This window comes from Spinacia oleracea, chromosome 4, assembly GCF_020520425.1.
Source record: "Spinacia oleracea cultivar Varoflay chromosome 4, BTI_SOV_V1, whole genome shotgun sequence".
NCBI lineage: Eukaryota > Viridiplantae > Streptophyta > Magnoliopsida > Caryophyllales > Amaranthaceae > Spinacia > Spinacia oleracea.
Window position 1 is genome coordinate 159,784,360 of NC_079490.1, and position 20,485 is coordinate 159,804,844.

General features: G+C 34.2%; 2 protein-coding genes and 1 long non-coding RNA gene across 6 annotated transcripts; all 3 read right to left on the reverse strand.

Moving 5' to 3' along the window:
• Positions 1 to 734: 734 nt before the first annotated feature.
• LOC110774678 (uncharacterized protein At4g26450) lies at positions 735 to 8,345 on the reverse strand. Of its 4 annotated transcripts, none has more exons than XR_008931934.1 (6): positions 7,962 to 8,345; positions 5,931 to 7,544; positions 5,538 to 5,724; positions 4,515 to 4,593; positions 3,880 to 3,972; positions 735 to 1,212 (listed from the first exon to the last, which is right to left on the reverse strand). XR_008931934.1 is itself a non-coding variant. In XM_021979237.2 (6 exons), the coding sequence occupies exons 1-5, from the start codon at positions 7,964 to 7,966 to the stop codon at positions 3,917 to 3,919; spliced, it is 1,917 nt and encodes a 638-aa protein (XP_021834929.1). In that variant the 5' UTR covers positions 7,967 to 8,345; the 3' UTR covers positions 735 to 1,212; positions 3,880 to 3,916. The 4 variants fall into 4 exon arrangements, 2 of the variants coding, with proteins under 2 accessions (XP_021834929.1, XP_021834928.1); XR_008931933.1 differs by having other exon boundaries at positions 3,880 to 3,975; XM_021979237.2 differs by having other exon boundaries at positions 4,539 to 4,593.
• An 842-nt stretch (positions 8,346 to 9,187) lies between these two features.
• On the reverse strand, positions 9,188 to 11,584 carry LOC130459854 (uncharacterized). Its single transcript, XR_008919548.1, has 3 exons — positions 10,923 to 11,584; positions 10,480 to 10,543; positions 9,188 to 9,730 (listed from the first exon to the last, which is right to left on the reverse strand). It is a non-coding gene; the product is annotated as an uncharacterized lncRNA (long non-coding RNA).
• Positions 11,585 to 16,980: 5,396 nt separating this feature from the next.
• Positions 16,981 to 20,324, reverse strand: LOC130472088 (exopolygalacturonase-like). Its single transcript, XM_056842514.1, has 4 exons — positions 20,190 to 20,324; positions 18,646 to 18,945; positions 17,346 to 17,858; positions 16,981 to 17,208 (listed from the first exon to the last, which is right to left on the reverse strand). Exons 1-4 carry the CDS (start codon positions 20,322 to 20,324, stop codon positions 16,981 to 16,983), a joined length of 1,176 nt encoding a protein of 391 aa, XP_056698492.1.
• Positions 20,325 to 20,485: the final 161 nt, after the last annotated feature.

Here is a 20,485-nt window from a genome sequence, read left to right on the forward strand (position 1 = left end):
AACTTGATTAGTTTTTATTTTTTTCATGCAATAACGTGTAGACTCTTTTATTTAATCGTGATCAATTAAATGTGCACGCGTCTCATGCATAAGAACATCAGTTTCTAATTTGATTTTTTCGTAACGAAAAAACAGAGATCGAGGAATTATATGTTACAAAGTAACAAAGAACTAGAAAAGAGAGAGAAACGTTATAAATAAGTATTACTAGCCCATTATTATCTTATTTCCTATTCGGTATGTCTCTTTAAGTTTGCTCCGTATAATTTATAATATGGTCCTTACATGTTTTCTTTAACAAACTACATGTTTTCTTTAACAAACTACTCCGCATGAAGTATTTCCCCTGTTCGCTTTTACTCGCATCTTTGATCACTTTCATGCATGCCAATAAACAACTATTCATTAATATTTTTAATTCTCTTTACAAATCTAACACGATCTCACATGAATATATTTACCTATAATTCTATAAATCACCAACAATATTCAAAGTAGAATATGTGAACGGTGTAAAAAGTCCAAACGTACGTTGTGAATATTAAAAAACAATGGAAATATTTAATTTAGCACAAAAAAAAAAAAAAAAAAAAAAAACACCTACCAACCTACTTGCTTTTCTTTTGCCTTCCTTGATAAATGACAAATGCAATTTAAGACAATCTTTAGGGACGGAGGGAGCGAAGAACTTCTAACCAAAGATGAAGCAGATATAATTTCAGACATACTAGCAATGAAGCAACACACATGCCAATAAACTTACGAACTATAAGAAAAGCGTCACAGTATTGTAAAATGTATAGCATTTTACTTCAGAACAGAGTACAAGGACTGGTCTTCCCTCCATGAAGAACAAATTGGTTTTAATTCTCTAATATCAATAAAACCGTTATAACTGGTAATTCCCCTTTAAACATGGGTGCATTTCCAGTTATTTTGTAGGCAATGCACATATACACAGATTACAAACGGGGATTTGCATTTGAAAAGGGTGCTTATTGGCAAATTTGTAACTACATCTAAATGCCTCTAAACCTCCTCTTATCGCACTGGCTTACAATCATACACAAGAACCCTTTAACTTGCACATCCTTCAGTACAGTGTGTTTTTACACGGCTAGCAGCACTATGAGGTTAACTGCTGCAATCTGTGCCTATGAAATCTCATTGTCTTGGCGGACTTCACACTCGTGATTGCAGCATGCGCATAGCCTTTCATTGATGGGAAACAAACGAACAAACAAAAGGAGAAACCACAATTCATTAGTTTTACTAAAATGTATTATGTATAAACGCATAAAAGTAAATTCAAGAGCATAAATCAAACAAAAAATCTGGAGTTCGTGAAATTTCATGCACCCACGTAGCATAGAGATAATAGAGTGAGTTTTATGCATCAACTATGGCTCATTCGTATCTGGAAATGACTGGTGGATATGGGAATGAAAGAGGAGGGCGGAAGGGCGAATGTTTATTAATTTCCAACTATGAAACTTGTGATCTTTTCATTTCCATTCCGTCTACACAAACCAACCAATGTACTCCTCACGGAAGTCATTTTCCACTCTCTAGTAATTAGATTTTCACATACTCCACTTACAAGCAGCACACAATAGAACAGGAAACCAGGCCAAAGACACAATCAGCCTAAATCTCAAGGGAATTGGTCACTCTATTTACAAGAAAATAAATAGTCAACTTCATAGTGGTTACTCTATTTACAAGAAAATAAATCTCAAAGCATCCTCCTAAATCCTAAGGCCATTCTCCCTAGTGCTCATACGTCCTAAGCTCCTAACCCAAGCTTTCTTCCATGATGATTACCAGCTTTCATTTAATAAATAATTTCCATAAATCTTCCACGCAAATTAGTGTTAAGATCATCATAGACATTTTTTTTCCACAATTCTGGACCTGGCAAAACTTTCCTGTAACCGGTAAGGCAGTTAAACAAACCATATCGACCCAACCCAAATTGACTAATATTGATTGAGTTACCATAATAAGTTATTGACATGAGAGATGAGACCCAAATACGACAGACCCAGAAGTGCACCAAATGTCTCATACTTCAATACGTCCCCAAATCAATTGACCAACGAAACCTGACCTCCAAGGACCGGATTTCCATCACTACCAAAAACGAATCACAATGAGAAAGTAATGTAGCCAAGTAAGTCAGCAAAACATCTCGGACAAGACGTATCCTGGCAAACACTACAAGTGTAACAAGTAATGATTTGTATATACGCAGATTTCAATAAGTTCACACAAACTAAGATGTCCAATGAATCTGGAAATTTGTGAGCAAGAGATGTGGGATATGAATACTCGACCTCAGAACTTGGGAGCTAGGAATTTAGACCTCAATCAGCAGTCCCCAAGTGGCACTGGTCTCCTACTAATACTATCCTGTTGGCACTTGGTGATGATCACCAGTGCTCCACTTAACCCCATTTTTATTCACCACTCAAAAACTCCCCGTTAAATTTGGACAAAGCAACTAGGATCTAAGATTTTACACTACACTGTTCTGAATTTCTTCATTTTTAATCCAATCTTGATTTGAGACAATTGCTTTAATGCATGGAACTTTTATGTTCCAGCAATAAATACTGGCCAGTTGAGAGTTGAGACCCCCCACCACCATGGCATCTCAAGATGAAAACAGAGAGAATTTTCATTTCAATTTAGTCTAAAACCCCAATCTTGCTATAAAACTGCCACTTTAGCATAGCAAAGGCATATTCAAAATTTAAGCAATCCCCTCTTTAGGGTTTATAATCAAGTTCATCTGCCATGTGGCTATACAAGAATCGAACTCTTGACCTTAAGTTTCAAATAATAAGACTTATCCACCAAGCTATAAGTCATATTTGATGTCTTTCTTTCTTGAATAAAATATAGTAAATGACAAATAGTAAAGATAATAAAATAATAGTAGCATCCAATCATGTTTTTTGTATGTCATGGCATAAATATGGTTTTTCATATAATCCGGGGCATCGTCTGGGATCAAAAACTAGTTAAGACTCAAGTCCATTGTAAAAGGTAAATTTCCATGACATCAGAACAATAAATCAGTAAATGTTCCTACAATTACTATCACCGAAGACATTATCTCCAATTATGTTTCTCAGATTAAATCTGATGTGTACAAACATTTGTGTCAGATCTTTGGCCTCCAACTTGAGTATAGAGCCTTCACATTTAATTTTGGGCCTAAACACAATGGGCCAGTGATAAGTTTGACATTTGGACATGCATCTGTGTCTGACATCAGAGTCCGAGTAGGCGAATAACTTAGGTCTTCTACCAAGCCAAACTTATTACAACAAACTAGCCCCTCAATCAGTGTATTAGCGTAGGACCGTAAGTGCTAAGATGACGGTCACTAAGGCAACAAAATGTGCCTCTTAAACTTGAAATAACTGCAAAGAATCAATATAAAGGGAAGGGCAATTTAGGGAGGAGGAATATAACTCAGTTAGTGCTGGCTTCAATAAGAAGATAGTTTCGAAAGCCCAATAATAAAGCTTAGAGAGAGATGTCAAATATTGATGAGTGTTTTGTTTAGCGTTTAGAGTGCTGATTAATTTAGGAGGGAATCAGGCCTCTCGAAAGCTTGGATATCCTAATGTTTTTTGTAATTTCCAGTTTCTTAATCAAAATCATCTTCTTCCTCTTTATTTCTGCCATTAATGGTATCTAAGTTAGCTACCTTCCTACCTACGACTTGAAATATGTAAGCATAGGCCCCAAAATACTAGCATGGCACCCATAGAAACACCCTAGCTTCTCAGGAGTTTGGACTCAGAAAAGATGCTCCCCGAATTTATTTACAAACAACTAGAGTTATAAAATGAAGAGACATAATACCTGATTACAGGGATATCTGAGACCCATGATTATTGAGCTACAGTTCAAAAGGATTTCTCTCTTGTGTAGGCTGTTCCCAATCACGTAACAGACCTGCTGCAAATCAAGATTCAAACATAAAATGCCAGCAATCAACTGATACTATTTACACATGATACAACATCAAGATCTATCACCAACAACAAATAGAAGCTCAATAGCTAAAGCAGCAATCTTATATCACTCAGCTATTACTAGAATCGTTCAGGAAAAGCTTTCTCAGAGATTGCTCCCCAAGCCAAGATGTTTTATGGGTGGTGGTGGTGGTGGGGGGGTGGGGGGGGGGGGGTTACTATGGACACAATATCACTTTCACAAGCAATCATTAGCTGTTGTGAAAGAGTTGCAAAATTTCAAGTTTAAGAGTACCTTCTCGGTCAAAGAAAGAGTTGAACAAAAAAAGGTTCCAACAAACGATGATTGTAAAGGCATAGGTAGACTCCTAATACCAAAAAGGGAGTCTATAAGTATCAATTTACTACTGAAATATTCCAAACCTAGACGGTCCCAGCATGTTTGGCTTATTTTCCCAAGCAACAGCTTCGGACTCAGATGGAATAAGCTAAATGTTTCTACATATAAGAAAACAATAATACCAGCAATTTAAATATCTGGCATACTTAGAGGAATTTCTCCCAGGGACATGTAGATTGGATCATCTTCACTGAACATTCCCTGCAATATTCAACACCAAAAAAAATTAGCCAAATCACCAGCAATTAAAGAAGAGAAGACTAAATCATATTTTCTCGATACAAAGAAAACTAAGTACTCCATGTCTCCATTACAGGACCCAGTAGAACAAATAAAAATTCAGAGTATGAAAAAACGAGGCATATAACCATAGTCTTTTATTTTTTATTCTTTTGACATGCATATCAACATAGTCTACACTAACACTCAAGCAATAAGCTGCCATTTGAAGCACCAAGATAAAACAATACACAGTAAAATTAATAATTTCCATGGACAGGAAGTTGTCAGCTCATCTTAGCTGCAATTAGCCTGGGCAACCCGTCCTCGATGCCTACTTTGACAACTCAAAGCTATCTACAGAGAAATGAGACCTCCTAATTAGAGCTCATCCAGAAGGGCTTACCTTATTCATATACTTCCTCCGTCTTTTAATACTCGCAACGTTTGGACTTTTGCCACTATTCATATAATCTACTTTGACTATTCGTAGTGTTTTTTGTATAAGATAAAACATAGTCATGTGGGATCTTGTTAGATTCGTCTCAATGTGTATTTTCAAAATATCAACTTTTTATAATTTTTGCATAAAGAGAATTTAAGATATAAATGATCAAAGTTGTGCATTGGCATGCGTGAAACTAACAAACGTTGCGAGTATTAAAAGACGGAGGAAGTATCAACTATGTAATTTTACCAAAATACTAGTGTCCACTAACTCACTAAGTATACTTATTTACATACACAACAGAAAGTCACGGAAGTATTACTCTTATTCTGCTCTGTTCCACAACGATCATCTAGTCTCCAACTAATTCAACATCCACATTAAAGGGACCTCCCCGTGAATAAAGGGAACCATTATGGAAACAAATCAATAATGTAATGAGATCAAACATTTTTTTTTCAAACATCAGGGTTTGTACCTCTCCATGATTAAGTCCCATGCCATTGTGCAAAGAATTCATATCAGGCTGAACTGAAGAACAATTTGGGACATCATTACCAAGAAGCTCTGATATCATGAACCCATACCCATCCTGACCATCTGGATTCTCAGTAGAGTTTTGTGGATTTTGAAAGCTCTCCATGCTTGTGATACCAGCCTCATTACTGCTCATTGATGAAGCATACAATGAAACATAAGCTCAATTACATCTCATCAAGACAAGAAATCCTAAGGCTTCACATGCAATGGCGATCAAAAAACAAACTAAAGCAATATCAGCAATAACGTGTGATGCTCTTAATAAAAGGAGGGGGGAGGGGGGGAATCAAGAAAAAGAAAATTGATTGTTGAAAGGAAAAGAATATCATACTTTTTCAGGGAAGTATTTGGGCTTTTGCATCCCTCCAAAGATGTACTTTCCAGATCAATTATTTCAATATCTTTTCTCATTGATCCGGAGTCGTTAAAATCATTAGTTAAATTGCAACTGTTATTTACGGACAGATCAATATCAACTGGTAAATCTCGTCTTGGACCTGGAATTGTGGGATACAACAAAGCAGGAATTTCATGATTCTCATGCATATCAGAGGCTTCCATAAGATTGAGGTCACAAATTTTAAATGAGTTTGACAGCAGCTGCTTCTCTCCTTGGTTTAAATTGGCTTCAACACCGCCTTTTAGATCCAACGAGACATTGGTAAAGCTGTCCTGGCTAGCAGACACATTAAAAATGTTCATAGCCCCTTTTTCTGGTGAAACGGAATGCTTGTCGCTCAGATCTGAAAGGTGTGAGTACTCATCACTTTGAGCAACAGAAAGCCATTGATGTTTAGCTTTCTTTACTCCCTCCATCATGTTATCCTCCTCAATGGGTCGTTTTTCACCTCTATCTTTAGAAATGGAATTGCACATTCCTAGCACAGGCAATCCACTAGACTTTTGTTCAAAAGAAAATGTTTTATCAGTAAAAGGCAGGGAATCCATAAATCCTTGCTGATCAACAGGGTATACAGGGCTCAGTCCTCCTGCCTCGCTGAAAGAGTGATCAGATACATCTGTACCAAGGCCCTTGGAATTAAGAATCTCTTCCGAATTATTCATGGTATCATATTTTTGGGAGTCGAGAGAATCATGTCCGGTCTCAGTAACCTTGATCTCATTGCTGATCAAAGTTGGATTGCTATCTGGGTGGTTGTTAATCAAAGGAGAAGCAGTGCTCTTCTCTTCACCTAGCTGAATTGCCAAATTATCCACGGCAGTATCTTTCTCCATGTCATGATTCTCATTGCTAGTTTTACTCTCCTCAAACATGGTGTTCACTGAATCAGAAACTTTCATGACCTCTTTATCATCCTCGTTTTTTACCAAAGAAGTCATCGCTGAGTCTAAATCACCAAGAGAACAGCCCTTTGCAATGTCATCCTCTAACTCAGTATGGCTATCATCTTTGGCAGCAGGCTCAACTGGATGAGAATTCTGGACAAAGGTATCAGCATCTTTGGTAGTATCCTTGTGAAATGTGTCATTATCAACTTCCATGGTCCTTGCAGGAATAGCTTCTTCAGTCAAAGAACCTTCCTTTTCATTTTCACGGCTCCAGTCAGAGCTAAAACTCCTAGAAGGCCCAAGTCTTCTCTTCTCCCTCGAGTAACTCCTTGACATGGTTATATCCAAATCAAGTGAGGACCTTCTATTACTATCCCTATCCAGAGAACTGCGAAGATCATGTGGTTCCCCAGAATTATTTCTCAAACTGCCATTTTGATATTTGCCAGGGAGCACATTTGAAGACAACAATCCACGCGAAACCAAATACTCGACTGCTAGTTTACCAGCCTCGATGAAAAGGTCGCCTTTACGAGATGGCTGCGGGGATGGATGACGCTGAGATGGTTGAAAGGGTTTTGGAATTCCACGCCCAAAACCACGGTTGAAATTTCGTGGTTCCGAGTTGTAGAACCCTATTCCTGTCATGTTAGACCTGCATCCATTTACACATATTAACATACACTAAAACCAAATTACACACTATCCTTTCTCATAATGGTAGCACAATTACAATTCTTCTAAATCAGAGATGGGCATATCCAACAATCAAACTCATAATCACTACACTAATAACTGAATGATCCCAATGCGTTCAAGGTTCAACTTAACTGAATATCTTGCAGAACTTCCAACAATAAATGGCATATATTGTCCCAGAATTAGCAATACTGACCCCAAAAAATGGGGGAAAATATCGAAAAAAAACGATAGAAATGAAATCATCTGAAATACCCAGAAGATGATTTAAATTATCACATCAATAAGCGCATGAGAACCTCAAACTAGCGTGAAAAGAAAGCAAAATCAAGAATACCCTAAACAAATTAGATGCAAAAATAGAGAAAATTACCTCATATTTGATCTTTATTTTGAGGGCTAAAGGAATTCAAACTTGAAATGTCTTCACAATACTATCTATTCCCATTAAAAAATCAAATCATCAGGGGAAAAAACCCAGCTAACGAAAGTGCGAATTTCAGCAGCTGAAGTAATGAAAATGGATGAATAAAAAACAGATCATCTAGGAAAAGGGACAAAAAACTTCCACTGAAAAAAATGCAGAATCCCGGAGGAGAGAGAAAGTGGGTAATTACTAGGTTGGAGAAGATGGATTAACTGATTTGATGAGAAAAATTTCCCTTTTTTTGTGTTTCCTTTTGAATTTGTTTTTTATATTTTCCGAATTGATTTTGTATCGATGTGAGAGCTTAGGGTTCAACAGTGGCTAAAGTTGCGATTTTTGGTCTGAATTTCTTATTTATTTTCTGCACGTTTTTTTTGTCTTTTTTTTTTTTTTTTTTGGAATTGGATTTTTAGTGTGGTTGTAATAAGGGTTTTTTTTTTTGGACGGGAAGTTGTAATAAGTTAAATAGAGTAAATACTCTTAACAAATATCACAGGAAGTATGTACTAAAAGGAACTAGTTTTATGGCCCGTTCAACGAACAGGCTAGTAGTAAGGAAAATGTGAATTCTTGTAAGAAAGTAAGGTTATACTAAGCATTGTTATAGGGAATGTTGAAAAGTTACAAACTTACAATATTGGAGACGTCTTGTGCATAACTGGTAAAAGTTACATTAAATTAATAGGTAGTACTACCTCCATTTCTTTTTGATGTATCCATTTGGAATCTGGTGTGGTTTTTAAGAAAATTGGAATATTGGTTTGTATGGGTATAAGTGTAATGATTGGGTGTAAGAGAAATGATTGGGTGTAAGAGATTATAATAAATAAAGGAGTGAGAAAATAATAAAGAAATAAGGTAAGAGAGAGGAGTGATAATGATGGGTGATAAAGGAGGTGAGAGAGTGGGTATATGGGGAAGGGAAAAGAATTAAATATTATGGGTGGGGAAAATTAGGTGGAAATATGGGTAGAATCTTTAGGTATTTTGGTAATTAGATAGAAATGTAAGGGTATTTTAGGATAAAATGTATGTCCAAAAATAGAATAGATTCTAACTGGATACAACAATATGAAACGCTTAAAATGGAAACGGATACAACAAAAAGAAACGGAGGGAGTAATATTTAAAACTGTAAATAAGAAGATCGAGCAACGAAATTAATAATTTTTCTTTAGAGTGTGTGATGAGCACAAAGACAATACAAATTACAATTGGAGGAGGAGAAATAAACCTTGGAATTATCGTGCACATTCCCTCCGTCTTTACCATTAGACCGATACCTCATTTGAATTAATGCATATATACTAATAACTAATTCGTATTGTACCTCCAACTCTAAGATATTACTGGTTAAATCTATGCATTATTGTGAAGTGTGAAACATCAAACGTTGCTATTAAGAAAAAGAAAAGGAGGATCTGTAACACCCCGACCTCTAAATCACTTATTAAGGAATACTTAGCAGCGGAATTAACCTAATTCGGTCGGGACATCACCTGCCGTAACTCCCTCTTGGGAATTACAAGGCAACTATCAATCATAAGCTATTAAACTCCAAAAATTAACATAATAATCCTTTTAATTCCTTAATAAAAGTACGTAACTTAATCAAGAATCTTTACTTAAACTTGTTACAACTTAACATTAACTTAGGTGAACTTGGTAACAGTGAAATCCTCGCCACTACTCGTTTCCGTGGTCCCCAGCAGTACCTAAAACGGAAAACAAAACGGTGAGCCTAAGACTTAGTAACGAGTTACCCTAGCATCGTAACATCATTTCAATTCATTTTATTTAATAAACAGGGAGAATAGAATATAGTAAGACATTTAATAAATCAACATTTCAGAAGCATCATTTCGAAAATATCATTTCAGGAACATTAATTTCAGGAACATCGTTTCAGGAACATTATTTCATTAATCTTTTTCCTTTTAACAGTATTATTCTGGTCGTCATGACTTTACAGGAAAACATAGTAGGACGTCTCCTACGAACAGGGGGAGCCAATGCTCCATAACAGGGGAAGCCAGTGCTTCTTATCAGGGGGAACCTTGGTTCCATATCAGGGGAAGCCAGTGCTTCTTATCAGGGGGAACCTTGGTTCCATATCAGGGGAAGCCAGTGCTTATTATCAGGGGAACTTGACCAGTTCTTACACTTTCATTTATCATGTTTACATTTCTTTTAGTTGAACATTAATCAGGAAAATCTCATCTCATTCATTCAGGATTGTTCAATAAAACCATTAAATCTCGTTATTTCATAAAATCATTACTTTCAGGAACAATAATTCATTAAATCAATACTTTGCATAAAGCTGCATTATCATAAAACAATTCAATCAAATCATACTTGTAATCCCGCAAATCATAAAACATCATTATAAAACATCAATCATTCACAACATTATTCATAAATACATTTCGAAGGGATTGCGGGTACTAGCAATAACCGTTACCTCAATTCCGCGATTTGCTAAGCCTTTTCGTTGGTTCGTTCTTCCTGAGCCCCGAGTCTGATTTCTTTCAAAATATCGAGTTATTGAATTAGTATTAAATCGACAAATAATCTAAAATCGATATTTTATAAATATTAAGTTTATAAATAATGAATTCATTGATAGTGAATTTTGAAATAATGAATTTAATAAAAATACAATTTTTATAAATTATTGAAAATATTAATAAACGAAATTTCAATCAAAATTTCATAAATCGATTTACATGAATATTATTTAATTTCATAAATTAACGAAAATGTTATTTAAATCAAATTTTCAGTCAAAGTATATATATTTATATATATATATAATCATCATTTAAAAATCCATTTTATTTCAAGGCTTAAGTAATCATTTATTTTCATAAAGTATTAAGATTAGTAAGTATATGGACATGTTACCTAAATTCACTTGAGCTATTGGGCTAAAAGGAAAGTTGGGCTTGCTTGAATAATTAAAGGAACAAAGTTCCAATATTGGAACCTGTTTCTCGCGGAACTAGGCACGAAGCAGGGGCGAAGAACAGGGGAGAACGGACGAAGGGGAAGGAGAGAGGGAAGGGAGGTGGCCGCAGCCTGGGCTTGGGCGGCGCAAAGGCGCGGAACCGCGCCGGAGAAAGGCGACGGTGGCGGTGGTTGAATGGCGTTTCACGATGGCAGAATAGCGAGAGGGAAGGGGATGTTTGTGCGAATAGAAGAGGAGAGGCAGGGGATTTCTTTTTTTTTTTTTTTTTTTTAGGGAGAGGTGTCTCGGGTCGGTTCTTTCCGGCGGCTCACCGGGGATTGGGACGGAGATCAATTGATGATGGTGGTTGTGGTATGATGGCCTGGTGGCGTGGTGGCGCAGCAGGGGAAAGGAAAGAGAGAGCAGGGGAGTGCGCGGGAGGAGGAGGAGGGTGGGAGTTGTGGTGCGTGCGGTGGTCGAGTGGTGTTGGTGATAGTCAGTGGTGGTAGGGGTGGTAGGTGAGGCGGTTAATGGTGGTGGTGGTTTCTGTGGAAGGCAGCCACTGATGGTGGTGGTTCGAATAAGGCAGGAAACAAGGGAGGGTTGGTTTTCAGGTTTGGTTAAACTGATTTTGGTTGGAAAAATGGTGACAATGTGTGGCTTATTTATAGTGTTGAATTGAGTGAAATCCTTGGGAATCAAGGCATGAATGTAGTCTGAATTGTGGGTAGGAAGGAATGAAGGAATTCCTTCATTCTTGTTGTTGTTTGTATGTTGTTGTTTGTACGTGAATAGCAAGGAAAGAGAAGGAAAGATGCCAATTTGTTCCTTAGGGGCATTTTGGTCATTTCACTTAGTTAGGCAAGATTTCTGAAAATTGTTCTCTATTTTTAGAAAAATAATTGGAATAGAAAAGTTTAATTAAAACCAAGTTTTAAAATAATTATTTATAAAAATATCGTTAACGAAAAATAAATTTAGTTTTCGAATAAGAACGTTTCGAAATTATTAAAAATCCGAAATAAATCACGGAATAATTTAGATTTTTAAAAAGTAGCTTAAGCTCGTAAAATTTAAAATTTAATCATAGAATCTAAAAATTAATAAATCGTGTAATAATATTAAAAATTCAAGCGAAATAAAACTTCGTTAACTAACTAAAAAAAATAAAGTTCGAAATTTAGGATTTAAAACGATTTTAAGCTAAAAAAATAATAATTAAGCATATTAATCGAGTTTTAAAAATTCGGGGTATTACAGGATCCCTTACTATAAAACAAATTACAAAAAAGTGAAAAATAAAAAATCCTCTAGAAAATTAGAATACCCCCTGCACACACTTTCGTGCTCTATCCGATCACTCTCTCTTCATTGTTCTTCGTCACTACTGTAAACCACAAATTAATTTCCATTTCGCACATTCTACCGCCTGAACTCTCACATTCTATAACAATTTATCTGTAAAATCATCTGATATTGTTATTCATCTCCTGATTTTCTACCGCCTAACCCACACTGTCACACATTCTATTATAATTTGATATGGTTGTGCAAGATATTTTTGTAAATATATTGGATTTGATCGGAATCGTGGATTGATAGTTTGCACGTGCAATAATGTTTTCTTTTGATTCCATTAGTGAAGGTGTTAAGCCTCCATAAGTGGTATTTGGAAAGGTTGGATAATTGTTATTCATCTGATAATTGTTATTCATCTCCTGATTTTCTACCGCCTAACCCACACTTTCACACATTCTATTACAATTTGATATGGTTGCGCAAGATATTTTGGTAGTTTGTGTTGTTTATAAATAATGTATATTGGATTTGATCAGAATCGTGGATTGACAGTTTGCACGTGCAATAACGCTTATTGCTTTCTTTTGATTCCATTAGCGAAGGTGTTAAGCCTCCATAAGTGGTATTTGGAAAGGTTGGATACTTGGGGATATGAATTTCACAACTAAATTGTCTCAACTATAAATAGTTAGTGAATGATAGTATAAATTGAAACTACTGAGTTGCTAATTGCAGAGGAGAAAGTTAAGGGATTGAATTAATTATATTGAATAATATTGGGGGAAGAGAGAAGATGGTGGGATTGGTTGAAGTTCTAGCGGAAATTGGGAATTAAATTACAACGGTAGAGTTAATGAGAGTAGATTAAAGGATTGAATTAAAGGTTTAATAGAATCGAGTATGAATGAAGTTTGAACTGAAGGTTTAATTAGAGAGGAACAATTGAATGCTCACAAGAAGGTAAAAGGGAAGATGGGTGATGTTGATGTGTCCGCCACATGTCTTCATAACGATGTTGCTTACGTGTCTTTAAAATAAAGATGGTTATCTTTTTTAAATACTAGGTATTGATCGATATTATGGGGAATATTGTGAAATAATACTAAGACTATGCTCAAGTTAAGGTTTGGCAAAGCTAATATGTTTTGAGGGAAAGAGTTCAAACTTGCTAACTCAGTACAACCTTTCGTATCCTACCTAACCACAAGATGAGCTACGACATTTTCTGCTCTTTTAACATGAGAAAAACATATGCATTACATTCCGATACTAGCTTGTCAATATCATCGTATATCAAATAAACGGCAGTGTAGCCCCTGTCATTTCCATTCACCTTCTTTACTACAGTAAGTGCATCTCCTTCCATCCATACCTTGTCATATCCCAGCCGTCGAGCCAACTGTAGACCAAAACGAACGGCGACCATTTCCACCTCCCATGTCACCTCAACTTCTTTGTGGCAGCCGCTAGAATCACCCTCCACACCTCCCAAATTACAACTTCTTTGTAGCAGCCATTTCCCTGCTCTTTTAAGCTTATAATGCCTTATTTCTATTTTTAATTTCAGTTAATTTACTTTAATTTCATCTAATTTCAGTTTAATTAATTTAATTTCAGTTCAATTCAAAATTATTATTATTATTATTATTATTATTATTATTATACGAATTCAAATTTTTATATTTATCGTTATTAACTATAATAATAATAATTATTCTTATTATTATTATTATTAATTTTTATTAATAATTTTTATTATTCTTATTAGCATAATTATTATGCTTGTTAATATTATAATACTAATAATACTAATTATTATTATTATTTCATTACTTTTTATTAATTTAGTTTTTGTTCAGGTGCATTTAGTTAATTAAGTTATAGTTCAGTTAATTTAATTTCGTTTCAAGAAATTTTAATCCAAAATAACAAAGCCTAACTACCCTAGTTTAAACAAAATGGTTCTTATAAGAATATGTATTAAACTGAAGCATTTTGATATCAGGTTAATAGGTAATGACGGATTTTAAAATGCGTATATGTTGCTTGCTTTCTTGAAGTTTGTATAAACTTATCAAAGAAAGTCAAACGGAGAATAATATCAATAATATAATTATGAAATGTGATCTTATCGAGTAATTTCCTTGTACCTTTTTAATTGTCGCTTTAACTAACTTTGTTAATTCATTTTTAGTTATAAATCTACACCACTTCCACATTAAATTGCACATTGTTATTATGAAATTAATATGCAAAAAAAATATGTAAAATTAGAGTATTTATAAGAGAAAACTAGTTAGTGTTCCTGGCAATGCCCCGATCGATTATTATATAATTCATCTAGAGTCTAATTTAATTTGTTAGATTACAATGTATCTTACTTTGAGTATGCTGTAATAAATTTTATCATGTAAGGATTAGTAACTCGGAAAAGCAATGAATAATTAGTGATGTGAGACTATTAAGAAATAAATCACATCACTTTTTTAATTATATTTATTTAATACTCCGTATAATTTTGAACTTTTAAGAAACAAAAAAATGAGTTGTGGCGTAGTGGTTGAAATATGTGCCTATCAAATGAGAGGTCACAGGTTTGAAACCTATAAATAACATTTTTTCATGATCAAGAAAATTCTATGATCGAGTTGGGATGTCAAAGATGATCGTTATATAAGAAACGACATGTGGCGAGATGATGACATTCTTTGTCTTGAAGTTTTAGTAATAGTCTAGATTATGAGAAATAAAGAGAATCCTAATTAATGACACTTTAAAAATATTTCTTTAGAACAAGTAGGGATGTCAGTGGGCGAGGGTTTTATGAGAAATCCGCCCCGCATCCGCCCCAAGTATATAGGCGGGGATGGAGGGAGGTTTTGCGGGTGATGAGGCGAGGTTGGGTATAAAAATCATACCCGCCATGGGTGATGGGGCGGATGTGGATTTTGTGTTGGACCCGCTCCATCCTCGCCCGCACCATCCCCAACCGCCTTGCTTGATACTCGTCAACCCTACCCGAGTATCATTTTCTACGTGAATTGAAAATTTTAAAGAAGATATATAAAAAGTTGAACAATCTTTTTATGCGTTTGAATTTGTTTGTAATATGTCATAATATGAATTTAGGCGATAATTTTAATTTTGTTTGTTCGAACTTTTTTTTTATGGAAGTTAATTTTTTTTCATAATGTTTGTTAAATAAGAAAAACTAGGTGGGTGTTGGCGCGGATATGGGGCTGGGATGGATACCCAGGTGGGTGATGGGGCGGGGATGAATTTTAGTTTGTACCCGTTGGGGCGGGGATGAATTTAGTACCCGTCATGGGTGATGGTCGGGGCGGGAATGGGGATGTAAATTTTAGGTGGGGATGGAGATGAATTAAGGGACCTACATCCGCATCCGTTCCTCCCCATTGACATCCCTAAGAACAAGAGCATATCCACTTCCTAAATTATTGTGTTTTTGCAAAAGCTCCAAATGAAAAGGAATAAAGGAGTAACTAACCTAAAAATAATCCATACACTTAAATAATGATTGACATTTTATATTTCGTCAAAACATGCTTATAATTGGTACATAATACTACTTCTGTTTCGTAATAATAGGGACACTTTGACTTTTAACACTGTTCACAAATTTCAATTTGACTATCATTTGTGATTTATGGGTAAGGAAAAATATAATCGTGTGGGGTCTTGTTTGATTCTTCTTGATATGTGCTTTTGGAATATGAACCTTTTATAATTTTTACGAATATAAAATTAGGGATATTAATGTCCAAATATTTACATCGATAAGCGTGAAAAAATAAATTATCCCTATAATTTGGAAAGGTGGAGTACTTTGTATCATCTAAGTTGATCACGTAAAATTATGAAATTGTTCTAGTGACAGTCCAAGAGTCCAAGTGGTCGAAGTTTGATTGTAGGACAAAAGCCATTAGTTGTTTAATAAAAGTAAAAAATCCTTTATGATTTATGTCAAACTGCACCTTGTATAGTTGGGTCATTCAACTTACCACTATTCATGAGAATTTGAGTCCACTAAGTCATTCACCTTACATGTAATAAAAGAATTTAGGTTTGTTTTATCTTAGTAGAGAAATTATACAATTGATCTTTATTCGTATTTTAGCTAGTCACTTTACACAAGTTGCAAAATTTGGTCCTTAATAAAAAGTTGCAAAATGTGATTTAATATGGAAGAGTATTATTTATTGACTTTTATAATGATACTACTCCTTTTGTTTTTTTTTGTTTTGTTACGTTTGGACTTTTGCACGTTTATTAACGTATAATAAAGATTCTTTTTCTTTTTATTAAAAAAATAAACCCAAGTAAATCTCAATCCACTAATCATTACAACAACCAATAAGATTGTTTTATTTATCAAAATGAAACCAATAATGAAAAAGCACAAAGATTGGACCAATTAAAATTTAATGAGTTGGGAAATTGTAAAGAAATTTAATGAGTTGAAAAAATTGGACTAATTAAAATTAAAAGCTCGCACAAAAAATGATAGTATAATAAGTTTATAAAAGGAAAGATTTTTCCACGTAACAAACATTTTGAAACACCCTGAAAAGAATACGTAATAAACAAAAAGAAACGGAGGGAGTAACTTTTAGGAAAAAATAATTGCTTTATTCATGAATCCAAATAGTTGCATCACATGATCGATATTACATTCTTTAAATGACAAAAATGATGCTAAGAAATACAGGAAGGTGGCTTTTGGTAACCAGAAGCAACGCCCTTGACGTTGAAACATGATGAAATTGTTGGTCCTTTATTGCTTCCATACTTCAAATTTATATTCCTTGTCTCAACTTCACATGGTTTGTATTTACTACATCTAAAATTAACCGCAACATACGTCTGTGAAACTCCCATTATATCCACGAATTTCACGTCGTTAATTTGAATATGAGAATCCCCCTTCAACAAACAAAACATTCAAATAATTAGAAAACGACAAATCATCTTCTAATATCATAAACTCGATAAACTAAAACTTTGCAATTAAATTAATATACTTTGTATAAAAAGTGTTTTATTAAAATGCGACGAATTACCTTAGGACATTGATGTGACGGACAATAATTCTGATCAATGATGATAGGATTGCTTGCATTGTTAACAACAATGCTCTCAAATGAAATGTGAGCAACTTTGCCAATATTTTTAGTAGCCCATGTCTTAATCCTTACACCATTTTGGGTATTAGTGAAGTTACAATTCTTTACATTCACTCCCTTAACGGCAAGCTCATTTGGATCCAAACCCATGCTTCCGATACTAATCCCATGGCCCGGCCCGCAACGAGTGCCGGTGATGTTAACATCTTCGGTTCCAGGAAGGATTGAAATACAATCATCTCCCGTAGAAATCTTGGAATTTGATACTTGGATTTGCCTTGAGAGGGCAATGTTGATCCCATCAGTGTTAGGGCTATTTTCAGGGGCTAAAATCGTAATTTGGTTAACACTAATATTTTTGCACCCATTTAGTTTGATGTGGCTACCTTTGCTGTTGATGAAATTCATGTTTTCAATCCTTGTATTGTTTGCAAAATCTAACATCAATGTCTAGACACAAAAATGAGACCAACATTAGATAGGAGTACTTTGATAATTACAAAAATGTCAATTTAAATGAGCACAAAATAGAATAAGATAGTTGAATAATTTTTTTTAAATAAAACGGGGACTAAAAATTGATAAATCAATTGAAATGGTAAAGTTAGTTTAAATGTGCATTATCGAACGATAATATTGAATATAAGTTAATTGCGGAGTACAAAAGTACTTTGTACTCCCTCCGTTTCTTTTTGTTTGTTACGTTTGAACTTTTACACGTTTATTAACGTATAATAAAGATTATTTTTCTTTTTTATTAAAAAAATAAACTCAAGTAAAACCTCAATCCACTAATCAATAAAACAACCAATAAGATTGTTTTATTTATCAAAATGAACCAATAATGGAAAAGCAAAAAGATTGCTAACTTAACCTATTTGGGAAATTGTAAAGAAATTTAATGAGTTGAAAAGATTGGACAATTAAAATTAAAGTTGGCACAAAAAATGATAATATGATAAGTTTATAAAAAGAAATATTCTCTCACGTAACAAACATTGTGAAACAGGCTCATCTACTTAGATGGGCACCGGATTTTCTTTGGTATTCTTTTAGGGGTATTCTTTCTTATCTAAACAAACATTGTGAAACACTCTAAAAGGAATACGTAACAAACAAAAAGAAACGGAGGGAGTAGTAATTTGATGTTGGAATCGAATCAATTTGCCAAACACGACTAAAACTGATAAATAAACTGAAATTGTAAATCGAAGAAGAAAAGGTGGAGAGAAGTTACTATAGGGAGGAAGTTCATGGGGGTTGTGTCTTCCATGATCTTGAGCCATGATTCTGAGCCTTGCCCATCAAAGTACCCACCACCATTGATAGCCAATCCATCTACATATCTAAACTCAACCCAATAGTTGAGCCCAAGATTGATTTTATGGGCCTTCAGAGTGCCTGAATTATGGAAATTTATTGGGCCCATACATGGGCCTTGAAACAATAGATTTCTCAACAAGTAATTCCCACGTGGGATTTCAATTACCGCTTTCTCCCTCCATTTGCATGCTTCATTCCACGAGCTCTGAAAGGCCTGAGAGTTGAAACAAATTTCACCACTCAAATTATCCTACTCAATAAAGAAAAAAACTTCATTTCTTTTGTTTAATAAAAACTATTGTTTATTTGAACATAAAAAAAAAAGGTGTATCCCTGTATCGCTGTATGTGATCCTGCCTAGCGGCCCGTCCACTACATTAATGTTGTACTTTGTATGCTTTTGGAAAAAGGTTAAATAAATCTACACTAATATTTTAAAACATACGTAGCAGAATTTTTATTAATGGTGCCACATATCATTTTTTAATAAAAAAATCATAATTTATTTTGCTCTTTACGTATTCTCCTCATGACACTCCGTATCATTCTATATATTTTCTCATACAATTATTTGTATTTGTTTCACATTCCTATTTAAGTTTTATCACACTCCGAATGCATCTGTTTATGTCGTTTCCAAATTTTTGTATCATCTCCCATAGTATTACATACACAATACGAAGTATAACCAAATTTTTAAATTAAGAAACTCGTGTATTACACGGAATAAAAATTAGTAAAAATCTCAAAAAGCTGGATTGAAATGAAGATTTTGCTCTATCTTATTCCATATTTGTGTTTTAAGTCCCAGCGCCGAAATCTATTACAGATTACTTTAAGGATGCGTTCTTTTCATCGGATAAATAACTTATATTTTTTAAGTTAAAAAGAACTCACCATAAGAGTTTGTTCAGTTCAACTTATCTTAAGTTAATTTTTTACATATTACATATTTTAATTTTTAATATTTCAAAAAAAAAAAAGTTAATTTTTTACATATTTCAAATAAATTAAAAAAAAATCCAGACATTTTCATGCAAAAGAAGTTTTTTCACCCAAATTAAGTTTTGAGATAATAATTAAAGTTGAACCAAACAAAACCTAAGAGGCTTATTTGTGAGATAATTCAGGAAAGGAAGGGTCAGTTATTTATCTTTCTAAAAAAAAGCACATATATAAGACTAGGTATGTGTACAACAAAAGTAGAAGAAAAATAGAAAGTGTTTGTTTTTGTACAAATGAGTCCAACTTACAAGGGTAATAAATTACAAACGGTGGTGGGGGTTTTCGAACCTAATATCTATTGCACACAAATTCTCGGTCTTTACCACTAGTTTAATACCTCATTGGTAATAAAAGAAAAACACCAACAAAATTCACTAACCTCCACATCGAACTATAAATAGCATGCAATTACTGAGTATTGAATTAGGCGCACGCAAGGTACGATGATATTACCTTTGTAGAATCAAAATGGTCATCACCAATAGCACCAAAATCTTTAACATTGAAGAATTTCACCCCCTTAACACCTTGTGAGAACCACATTATGAGGATTAGTAGCACACTTAAAACATCTCCCTTTCTTGTCATTTTTTTTCTTTTTCTTCTTTTTTCTTATTTTTTGAGCATAAATGAAATTGCTACTCTTAGATTGTTATGTAATAATCTGTGTCATCAACAGCAAACGGCTTCTTCATTATATATAGAAATGGATGGAATGATTTCGCTGATTTCAATATTATTTTTATTAT

What these genes read in the sequence shown, in the direction of transcription:
- LOC130472088 (XM_056842514.1), bottom strand. Translation starts at nt 20,324, where the DNA reads ATGACAAGAAAGGGAGATGTTTTAAGTGTGCTACTAATCCTCATAATG. An exon ending in ACCATTTTGATTCTACAAAG is followed by an intron (nt 18,946 to 20,189) that starts GTAATATCATCG and finishes TTCAACTCTCAG; the next exon opens with GCCTTTCAGAGCTCGTGGAA. An exon ending in CGTCACATCAATGTCCTAAG is followed by an intron (nt 17,209 to 17,345) that starts GTAATTCGTCGC and finishes TGTTTGTTGAAG; the next exon opens with GGGGATTCTCATATTCAAAT.
- LOC110774678 (XM_021979236.2), bottom strand. An exon ending in CCAAATACTTCCCTGAAAAA is followed by an intron (nt 5,725 to 5,930) that starts GTATGATATTCT and finishes ATCAATGAGCAG; the next exon opens with TAATGAGGCTGGTATCACAA. An exon ending in TGGGACTTAATCATGGAGAG is followed by an intron (nt 4,594 to 5,537) that starts GTACAAACCCTG and finishes TGAATATTGCAG; the next exon opens with GGAATGTTCAGTGAAGATGA.